General features: G+C 35.4%; 1 protein-coding gene across 2 annotated transcripts in view; it reads right to left on the reverse strand.

The window, feature by feature from the left end:
• Positions 1-2197: 2197 nt before the first annotated feature.
• Positions 2198-12046, reverse strand: part of LOC134850947 (protein patched homolog 1-like) — an 83448-nt gene continuing 73599 nt past the window's right edge. For both annotated transcript variants that reach the window (XM_063866778.1, XM_063866777.1), the window contains 6 exons: positions 9110-9225; positions 8726-8881; positions 7918-8043; positions 6082-6226; positions 4511-4632; positions 2198-2556 (listed from right to left, as the gene is read on the reverse strand). In XM_063866778.1, the coding sequence (XP_063722848.1) occupies positions 2386-2556; positions 4511-4632; positions 6082-6226; positions 7918-8043; positions 8726-8881; positions 9110-9225 (836 nt within the window). In that variant the 3' untranslated portion in view covers positions 2198-2385. The remainder of the gene's footprint in view (positions 2557-4510; positions 4633-6081; positions 6227-7917; positions 8044-8725; positions 8882-9109; positions 9226-12046) is intronic.

Raw genomic sequence — 12046 nt, forward strand, 5'->3', positions numbered from 1 at the left:
TTCGAGGTCTCAGACACTTGAAAACAAATATTAAGCTCTTCAATCAAGTGCCAAGCATCTTTTTTGATTAATTTTTACTTACAACGAAAGAACCTCACGCCCTAGCTTCTGCACCATGACCGCTTGATGAGCATCAAACATTAGTCAGCTCGAAAAAGTAAGCATCGAAAAGACAGCTCAGAAATGTGGCACTACGCTCCGCATGTGTAGCAAAGGTCTGTTATAAATTTTTTCATGTTTATCATAATTTTCGCAACTTACAAGAGAAGGTACGATCTCGCCAATCTCTAACAATTATGATTCATAAGAGCTCACTTGACATAATCAAAGCATAGCCAACAGACAGTTGGAAAACAGTCAGTGAACGCAAAGAAACTGAAAAAACACTGACTTATCTTTTGAAAAAACTTGGACTTTTGAATGCCGAAGAGAAAAATAGACGGCCTTAACTCTCTTTGTAATTGTCGAACAATTTATGATGATTGACACTTTTTTGATAAAGTTATCCCAATATGAGAAAACTGGATCAATAGGTAAAACTTTTTTTTGCTAGGTATCTGATAATTAACTTCGGTTTTCCAAATTAGAAGTCGATCACGTTTTTCGTGCCTTTACATTTTTGCTGTTCGATAGTGAGTCAAACCGCAAAAAATCAAATTTGAGCTCGAACAAATTTAGGACTTTTTCCAGGAAAAAAACTCCGAGACCCAGATAAGAGTATTCAGTACGCTCATTAATCTTAAAAACGCAATTCAGTTTTTGAACTTTTCTAACAAAACTTACACGACCTTACAGATCTTATAAATTCAAAAAAAAATTTGATTAACCTTTTTTGATTTAAAATAACCTCGTTTGAAAAAATGCATCAATAGGTCATATTCGACAAACAGGTAAAATGGACAACAACTTTTAAAGAAAAATGACTAGAAAAATAAACAAATCATAAGAAAACTTTAAGAAAACAATTTTTTTTGCATAAATTTTTTGAGTTTTCGATTCTCAACATGGCAATAAAAACTCCAACTACTGGTTTACAACTAAACTTAAGCATACATATAGAGGGGAAGCTTCGCTTCGCAATTACTTGCGACAACACGACAAAAAGCAGCTTTATAAAATGCAATGATAAAAATTTGAAATAAGCCTAAAACTAGTAAAAATTCAGGTTTCGAACCAGCGACCTAGAGATTAAGAGTCTCACTCACTAACCACTCAGCAACGGAACCTTAATAGGCACCAAACAATAGCCACAAATAAAGTAGAGGTCAGGTGCTATGCAATTTCCAATGCCACAGTGAAATTTCCAAATAAAAAGAACACTTTAATTTGCGAGTTCGTTTAGAAAAAAAAGAAGGCTCGTAATAATACACTAAGCTTATCGCAAAAAAATATTTTAAACTGCCTTAACTAAGCATAATAAACCATACTCGATTGCTTTACGAGCTGAAAATTAGACGAAAAATCAAAAATTTCAAATCGGTTTTTCTCGACATTGGAAAAAATTTAGAAGTTTTTTAATGTCGTTTGAATCACGATTGAAAGGGCTTAAATATGATATATCACTCGACCCATTCCAATTATGATTTGTTGTACCTAATTTTGCATGGAAAACAAAAACAATAAAACACCTGAACACAAAGTTCCTCCTCATCCTTCAAATTGGCGGATTAAAAACTAGAGACAGCAGAATACAAATTTCCTCCACATTTTTCAAATGTTCGGACGAAAATAAATTTAATACATGTTCAAATTGAGAAAAACAAATTTAATAGGTATTTTCTATACCACTGGTAAGTCTAAAATGAGAAATTTTTAATACTTTAAGTAACTTTTCGCGTTTCTTGCATTTAAGTTTTCAGAGGAGAGCTTAATTTTAGGAAACATATTAGTTCAAACTGCAAGTAAAGCAATCGAGTCGGTAAAGTTCGTTATAAGAAAATTGGTCAATTAGGCTGAGAAAATTCAATTTCACTCAGTTTTAGAAGCTTCATTTAGCACTTGCTTGGCAAAAAAGTTTATTTGAAGAATTGTTTGAAGACATTCTGTGTTACTTGCACAGCAACTGGCTCTCCTTGTTTCCTTTCGTGATCTTTTCGATCTGGGCCAAGATTTGCCTTTTGATTTTGATATGCTAATTCATATGTTTTTATGTGCATTTGTTTCAACTATGACATACAGTCTCACAGGAAAAAAAGGATAATGTAGAATTGAATTGGCACATGATAAAAAGCAAAACACATGCCCAAATAATATCATAGACTGTATAGAATTGAATTTGATTAGTATAAATGAGAATTCCAAAATGCAAGCATTTTCTGATGTAAAATGAAGTTTTTGTGACACTATAGACCGAAGGATTGTAGCACATATTATATGATGACTACGTCAAACAACCGTAGCAGATATCTTCTCCGAAGTATGAGTAGGGGCCGTGTATTGTTGCTTTTCCTTCTGTCTCTGTACTGACAAATAGGGCGCGGGACCGAACCAACTCAGGGCAACTGGGAGAAATACAAGTCCATGGAACAGTCCACAGAAAGCCACGAGGAGAAAAACCTGCAAACAAAGCAATACGTTCAGCCCTATCGTGCTTATGACTGTAATCAACACTAATTATATAACGCTTTCTGATCTGATCGCTTATAACGCTTGTTGATTATATAACTTCAATTTTATTATTTCAAAGTAAACAATATATGGCTTTACAGCTCTTTGAATTTCCAGAACAATAAATGATTGACATTTTTTAGATTAAATTGACTCAATTTGAGAAAACTTGATCAATTGCTAAAGTTGTTATTTCACTGGGAAATCTAATTAGGAAAGTCTTTTTTCGGAGCTAGAAGTCAGACAGGTTTTTCGTGGCCTTTCCACTTTTCTATTTGGAGACCAATTTTGGCTGCCTTTCAGCAAACGCACTTAATTGATCTCAGAAAAAAGCACATACCTAAGGGCATTCATAAATGCATTTATATGTATGAATACACTTTCTGTAATTTTACTTCCTGAAAATAATCATCACGACCAAATAAAAGTCTGAACTACATTCATCGAAGCTTAACAAGGAGCTTTTGGAATGCTAGAAAAAAGGCTGAATTTTCAAAACAAAAATTTTTAAGACGGAAGTTTCTTAGGCGCCAAAAATAAGCAAAATTAGCCAAAAAATTTTAGTTTGCAAAAAACAGGTATCGACTGCAATCCAAAATTTGGCGTCTCAATACTGGTTGCAGTAACTTACTAGAAAACTGAACCATCGGAACGAAGTAATAAGTAAAATTTTGCTACGCATCGCATTCGAAACTGCTACCTCGAGATTTGGAGTCTCATGCCCTACCCTCTCGGCCGCGAACGCTTAACAATCGGCAAACACTAGTAACAAATAAAGCAGCTACTGTAACAAATAAAATTGCCAATGCGATGCAGCAGAAGTGGAACCAAACAGGAAAAGACACAACTTTGCACTTTGTTAACTTAATACTAATCGAATTTCAAAGCACATGCTATCAAAAAGCCGTAGAGGTGCCTCCAAAATATTTGCCACTTCGTTTGGAAAAAGAAAAGTCGTAATATCACACTACACCCACTTAAGTTCGCAAGCTTAAATACCAAGCGGTAACAAAGCCGAAAAAAACTAAGCATAAACCCTTCATGCCATAAAAAATTCAAAAAAAATTAAGCTAATAAAAAAATTTCAATCTCTTTCGCCCTCAAAACACACACGCGCACATAAACTTTCTTCGGTCCTCAATTGACCCATTAAGAGGCCAATAAGTCAAAAAAAAAACTAAGCAGCAACTTATTAAGCCAATAAAAAACAAAAAAAATGGAAAATGAAAATTTAACAGATCGAGTTGAAAAAATTACAACCAAGCTAAAAGAAAACTTCGATAAGGCCAGATATTTAAAATGCTAACATGTTCAAAATATGTCTGTTGCAACAGAAAGGCCCTCAAGATGAATGAGTCCAGGAGATAATTCATTTAAACAAAGTTATTTACGGGAAAAATTCTTGTACCCGATTGCAATACACTTGCCTATCGCAAGGGTAAAAAATAAAACGTCAAGTTAAAGTTCTTTGAAATGCAAGAATCTTTCATAATTCATTATACTTTCACAAAACTAACCCAATGAGAGATAACTGGGTATATGGTTGAAAATTTTATTTCGCTGGGAAATTTGAAAATTAAAATCAATGCAATTTTTGTTCTAAAACAATTCATCAAATCGGACGGAAACAATATATACATTTTATGGGCGTGAAATGTTTTGTCGTAAAAACTGAAGCATCTTGACCTTCATAGGCAATAAATATGTCTGGAATTTGAATTTTGTAAGTGACTGAACTACATTTGAATTCATTTTCATCTTGTTTTACTTGAGCTTGCCAAACTTGTAAAGTGGAAAATACGAAGAAGGAGGAATGGGCTAAGTCGAAATAGTTACTGCAGTTGATAATTTGCAAATAATAACAGGTGGATTGAATGTTCATGTGGCATGCTTAGTGTGTTACCTTGAAGAAGGTGCTGAACACGAATGACTTGGACATGATGAGTGGGAGGAAGGCAAGGAAGGTGGTGATGCCCCCGTTGAACACTGCAGCCCCCATCGCACGCAGACACTTACGCACACGCTCTGAACACAACAACTACATCACTCAATCACTAATCACACACAATCAATGAATGTATTGCACGACCTAAATGAGCGTCTTCTTTTCGTTCATTGACACTTAGAAACGGATGCAAGTTTTGAACGAACATGATATATTGAGCATAAAATACGCTCACTTTTGGCATTCGACTTTAAATTGCTTGAAGCCAAAAACGAATCTGTTGTATTCATTAGAATTGGCCACAAACAAAAGTTCTCTTTAATTACGAAACAGAACTTTATTGAATTTGCAATAGTCTAAAGGAACGATGTACCACAGTTCAGATGAAGCGGCAAGTAAAAGTTCACATCTGGTTCCAAATAGAACAACGGCATGTCCTATTAAGGAAGAGAACATTGTAGGTGGGGTAGAAAAGGAAGTGGGTTCCAAATGCAGATCAGATCAAAGTAGATTCAATTTGCGTTGCGTTCATCCAAATCAAGTCCCTCGTGCTTTGACAGTTTAAATTATGGAACCATAATAATATTTGCAGCACTTCATGCATGCTCTTAATTGAAAGCTATTTTCCAATCTGAGTTAAAAAGAAAGCTGAAAAGAAAATTTTGTATCACTAATTGGTGCACCAGCAGCCAATTTGACGTCTTCACCAACATCTCACAATTCAATTTTATGAATGTAATTTAAAACTTGTCGTCATTAAGACCTGTCAGTTTAGTCTTCTTCTTTCAAATTAAAAAATATATGAACAAACACTTTGCTGGTGGCTTTACAATAACAATACGAATTAGAAGCAGCTGTTCCATCATAAAATAATAATATTAATTAATTGTAGCTCCCGCAAATCGCAGAGGAGCTATCAGTAGGCCTTAACAGTCCTGTCGAGGATAGTCCATTTGTATTATCTCCCCACATTCCAGACAGTGTTATTTTGCTGAGCGAAGCTGTTTTTTTTACGACTCAAGGCCGTTTTTTTTGCGTCTAGAACTTTTACGTGGTACCACTATTGCAGCCAAATTTGGTCAGGTTGTGGTAGACCTGAAGCTAGAGGTCAAGTGAGAGCTTGTCCTCACACACTATCATTGCCATGGCATGGGATCAAATACACGATTTGTCGATTTCAAAGTGAACGCCTTACCACTGTTCTAAGTGCCTCCAAAAACATAAAATGCAATGGAATCTAGAACCTGTCAATCACGAAATTACTCGTTTAGTATACGATATTATCTGGATGATATTATTACGTTAGGAAAGGTAAAGAGCTTACAATACAGAACAAGGCTATCTACATTTTGTTCCATCTTAAAAGGCTCAGAACACTAGCTTTCAACATGTGAGGTAGGTGCAGTCCTAGAAAAGGTCACAATCGGTCTCGCTTGTACTCCTAATGAGACTTGAGAGGAGGGCGTGGCTCGGATCAAGACATTAGTCAGGAGAGCATGAGAAATGCAGCTAAATAAGTGGCAACTTACGTTGTTTGGAGCCGGAGGCGAGCATGAACGAGTGTCCAATGTGGGCGGCATAGTCCACCACCAGGCCGATGGAGAGGACGATGTTGATGGTGGTCACCACATTGATGGTTAGACCCCAGAAGTACAACACACCCACCACTTCCACCTGCACACAAACACACACAAACACACTCAGGCACAATGGGAGCGGATGAACTTTAATAGTCGATGCTTAATTGTTGTCAATAGCTGTGGCATTGAGAAACTTAATGTGTCAGGAAATGATGTCTTTTAATATATAACTTTTAACAGGGTTGAATCATTCTGTTTTTTGAAAATGATTTGTTGAAGAACCCGTGGGACAATTGTTAAAATTGAGGAAGCTAGGCTTTTTACACCTGTCAATGAATGATTCGTCAGCTGTATTGTATTACGCTGCTCTGCTATATACCAATGTTTTCAATTTTTATGATACAAAATTCGTCTCCTAACAAACTCCCTCATCGAATAAGTTAATCAATGCCACTGCTATCGCCAACCATTTTGCATAAACAATAAATTACTGACTTTGGAGTTATAAATAAAGAGCCAGTTATCAATAAAAACAGCCAATATATAATTGGAGAAGCGTAAAAAACAAGGAAACCAAAACATAGCCAACTGACAATTGGAAAACTGTAATTAAGAGACTAAAAAAACGTTCGGAAACTTGTTCGGCATAATCAAAGCATAGCAACAGACAGTTGGAAAACAGTCAATGAAAGCAAAGTGATAGAAAAAACATAGCCAACTGACAGTTGGAAAACAGTCAGTGAAAGCAAGGTGACCGAAAAAACATTGCCAAATGACAGTTGAAAAGAGTAATGACCGCAAAGAAACTGAAAAACCTTTGACTTATTTTTTTGAAAGCTGGCCTTAAAGCTCTTTGAATTTGTAGAACAAGTTATGATCAATTTTTGATAAAATTACCCCAATTTGAGAAAACTGGATCAATAGATAAAACTTTTTTTTCGCTGGGAAATCTGATAATCAATTTCCATTTCCAAAATTAGAAGTCGTTCACAGTTTCGTAGCCTTTAAATTTTGCTGTTCGATAGTGGAATTTGCCTTCCTTTTAACAAAGGAAGTGAACTGAACTGAAAAAAAAAATCAAAATCAAATCTCAGTGGAGCTCTAAGGCTCTTTTTTCTCAATTTTAACCATTTAAAGAACACTGGATCAAAGGGTTATTTTTCATTCGCTAAAACTCAGAAAATCGAAGTCCATTTTTGTGAAACTAGTAGTCACTCGCGTTTTTTGTGAACTATACAACTTTTGTTTCGTAGTGGAGCTTTCAAATAGAATTTAATTCAAATGAAAGTCAAACCTCGAAAATCGAACTTCCTCTTAAAAAAACCGAAAAATAAAAATAACCATGACCTATTTAAAATGACAATCACCGATTTTAAACAGAAAAATTTCGGATAGACAGAACTAAATAAAAAGAGCAATCTGCCCGTTGAGGACAAAAATTGCATGCGGTTTTTGAATTTTGGGCCACCTTGAGAAATAAATTCTGTCTTAAAAACAAGTTTTTTATGCAAAAAAATTTCAAGCACCACAAATAATCATTAAAATTGGTCGAATGATATATCATATTAAACCCCTTTCAGTCGCGATTTGAAAATTAATCTTTTTTCTAAGTTCTTCCAGTGTCGAGAAAAACTAGTAAGAAATTTTTGAGTTTTAACTTAAGTCGAACTATTGAAGCCATGATAATGTTCGTTAAATTGGTAATGTACACTTAAAAAATGATCCTTCTTTGAGTTAATTCTCTATCCGAGTTTTTACAAATCACTAGAGGTTAAGTTGACTTACCATAGTGAATACGACACAGCAGAGCACTAGGAGTACAGTGATAATGTTGGCGATGAGGATCATACAGACTAGGAAGACCACTGCAAATGCAAGACCCACGTTGCGAAACAGCTCCGCACGGATCACCTGAAGCAGACAATCACAAAGATGAACAACCAAATCAAACTCATCATATTTCTAATTGAATTAACTTTCTCCTCAGTTGCTGACGAACATTTGTAGCCTTGTATTTGAAACAGACCTAACTATAGCACTTCTGTTACTTCAACTACTTTTGACTAACAAGCTTAGGGAACTCACATATCCCGGTTTCGGGGGGGGGGGGGTGGTGGTGGGGTTAAAGGGGATCGATTTGCTTAGCCTGATATTTGGTGTTCAAGTAATCTTTGCGCTAAACCTCCCTCGCTGCTTCCAATATATACTTTGACAGAAGCTAATAAACAATCTACGACTTTTTGACTCCATTACATTAGACTCCCTTACGAACGGTGTCAGAAACTAACAAGAAAAAAAAACGAAATTCACGTAATTTTTTAGTTATAAAACCACTGAATGAAAAGCTAAAAATTAGACCAAGCCCTTTTTTGACCAAAATTGCCATATTTGGCAAAAATCAAATAGTAGCAATCTCTGTCCCGGTCGCTATCCCCTCAAAATTAGTATATTTTAGAATCCTAGTGAGGGAGGGGGGAGGCGTCACCCACACCCTCAATCCGCTTCTGTCAATAACACTGAATAGAAATAAGACGAATGAGTCAAGCGGAGTTCAGCTGAAAAATAAATGCTTGCTGGGCGTGTTTAAACTCACTGTGAAGCCTTCCCACGTGAACAGAATCCTAGAGTAGATGAAGGCATTCTCATTGCCCAGACCCACACTGTCCACTATGGCTCTGGAGTTGTCCATAGCTTCAATTCCTTCCGAACTCTTGGATGTCTTGTAGAACCAAACCAGCATTCTGGAACTCTAAAAGAGAAGCATAAACGTGGTTTCGTTTATTTTTGATATTCAAAAAATTTCTCAAAATATCCAAAAAAATGCCCAAAAAATTATATTTCGTTTTTAAAAAAATTGCTATATGAATTTTATTTCGATTTACTCAAATAGACTTCAGTGAGCGCAACAACGCATCGAATTAGAAACAAAATATCGCAGCTACATTAATTAAAAGAAGACAAACGATTAGTAACTGACCGTGATAACTGTTTGTTCCTCGTTCATATTAATATCCCTCTCATATTTCATTCCAGAAGGACGTTGTAGGAACAAATTGAGCAGCCGAATAAACTCGTCAGCATCTTTTGGACGACCTGCAAAAAAAAACATTCTAATAACATCATAAACCAGTAATTTAAATAACCATTTATGATCCAATTTTCAAGGTCAAACTTCTCGCATAGATAAAAACGATCAGACAGATTCTTTCCTTAACATTACAGTTTTATGAATTTATATTACAATTTTATTAAGGTTAATGGCCATGTAATGATGCAGATAGTTCTATGCTTTTCAAGGCCCATGGTTGATTATACATGAGTCTATTCAAAAAGATATCGCTCAAAAGGAGGTTTTTTAAGAAGAGGTGAAATTGCAATTTCATATACTGCATGCAAAAAAAAACAACGAGTCACTCAAACAATGGCCAGCTGTTGCTTCAAACATGTCATTTCAGATCTCGCAATTGACGTGCGATTGATTTGTACGAGCTACGCTTTTCTCTTACTGGTAAACTTTGACACAGGCGAAGTTGCACTTCGCACACACAAGCAAAAGTATGACCGAAAACGCAACTGGGAAAAACTGAATGAGTAATTAGCCTAATTGTTGTGATAAACTTATTAAATAGTTTCAGAGACGATAGATGATGGAAAACCAAATGCAGGAGAGCGAAATGCAGACAAATATTGTGGCGGAGACGCAAACTGAGAACAACGCGGAGGATCAAACAATAACGACCGAGGAGCAAACAATTCCAGTATTGAGATACAAGGATCAGACGCCATTCACACCAGTCAGAAAAGGAGAAAAGCGACAAAAAATCGATCTAAGTCCACTAGACTCTATTATTGAAGGAGGAGATTTTTCAAGGACCATCTCAGACACCATTGAAGAAAAGATGAAAGCAATAATTCCCGAAATTGTTCAAAAAATAAAAGAAAGTTTGAAAACGACATTCGAGGAGATGCTCAACAAAGCCATAGGAGAAGCAAAACTGGAAGTAAAAAACGAAGTGAAAAGACAGATGGCGTGGCAAAGTCGAGAAATGACCCTCAAAGCTTTGTCCGAATCAGATGTGATTGAAACATATATTAGAAGAGAAAACGTCCGGATAATGGGAATTCCAGAAAACGCCACAAACGACAATCGCCAAAATTGGGAATCAAGTGACGCCACTACAGTAAAGGTGATCGATATTGCAAATAAAGTGGGCAGTAACCTGGAAAAAAGCAATATCTCAATTGCCCATCGCCTTCCTACCCGATCACAAGGACCGAGGCCTATTATTGCCCGATTCGCTAATAGGAGCTCAAGAATTGATCTTTTAAGAAATAAGAAGAAATTCAAAGACATCGATGAACTGAAAAATGTACGAATATTTGAGGATCTAACGCTGGCAAGAGTGAAGTTTTTTAATATGATGAAGACAGATACGAGAATTGAAAATGTATGGACAAGAGAGGGAACAATAAACTACAAACTAGCTGGAGATTCAAGGGTGCAGACTATCAAGAGATTGTTTGAGGGAGGGTTGAAATTGAAGTATCTATTAGCTGATCTAGAGCAATGCTTTGTAACTAACTAACAACCAAAATTGAAAAAAGCAGGTGCTAAAATTGATACAATGCCAATTAGTGTGCTACTTATAAATGCTAGAGCGTTAAAAAAACACAGCGAAGAATTAGAAGCGCTAGTATATAGTCTGGAGTCACCACCTAATATAGTAGCTGTCACTGAAACATGGCTAGATAAAGAGGATGATGAAAAACTATATAAGTTAAGTGGATACAATGTTGTATCCAAGCCCAGGCCAACAAGAGGAGGAGGAATCTTGTTTCAATCACTAAAAGAAGTTAAAATAATTAAAGTTTTGGATTGTTCCATTGATGAAAGCCTTATGCTAGAACTGAAAATAAGAGGAAACAAAGTAATTTTCCTGATGATATACAACCCACCAAGGAATAACAAATTGGAGTTCATTGAAAAACTGGATGAAGTATTGGAGAGCTTGCAATACTTAAATTGTGAAGTCATTGTGTGTGGAGATATTAATATAGATAATAAGAAACATAATTCAGCAAAAGCTAAATACATCGATGCAATAGAATCAAACGGATTCAGTCTTTTAAGTTTTTCACCCACAAGGGTTGAAGAAATTTCAGAAACATGTTTAGATCATTTTATTACAAATGTTAGTGATTCAATTGTGAGTGTGTTAACTCATCAAAATTTTGCAGATCATTATCCGGTTATAATGAAATTCAATAAAGACAGTTCAGATAATGATAATGAAGCAATCCTGGTAAGAGATACGTCTTTTCTAAAGAGTGCGGAGAAGGTTCAAAATTTCAACTTCGTTTTACTGCATGAAATGAACAATTTATCATTGAAGGAAAATGAAAATGTAAATAAAACTTTTTCAAGGTTTCACAAAACGCTTATTAAAGTTTTGGACCAATTTGCCCCAATGATCAAAAAAGTTAATAAAACCACCAAGTGTCCTCCGTGGATATCAAATAAAATTAAAAACCTCATCACTAAAAGAAATAAGCAGCATCATTTGTTGGTGCAAAGTAAATATAATCACTTGATTAAGCTGCGGTATAAGGAATTAAATGAAAGAGTTAGATCAGAAATCAGAAGGTCTAAAAAAAATTTTTATATGAAGAAATTTCAAACATGTATTGGCGACTCCAGACAAATATATAAGTTTTTAAATTTGTTAAAAGGATCGAATGGAAGTAATAGAGATGTCAGTGATATTATTAGTGAAAGTGGCGATAGGCATACAGATCCACAGACAATTGCAAACGACTTCAACAACTTTTTTGGACAAATTGCAGATAAATTGGTGAAACAGTTATCAACTCCTGAATTAGAAATTAGAATTAAGGAGCCAATTGTATCAATATA

Source organism: Symsagittifera roscoffensis, chromosome 7 (genome assembly GCF_963678635.1).
Source record: "Symsagittifera roscoffensis chromosome 7, txSymRosc1.1, whole genome shotgun sequence".
In the NCBI taxonomy this organism is placed as follows: Eukaryota; Metazoa; Xenacoelomorpha; order Acoela; family Convolutidae; genus Symsagittifera; species Symsagittifera roscoffensis.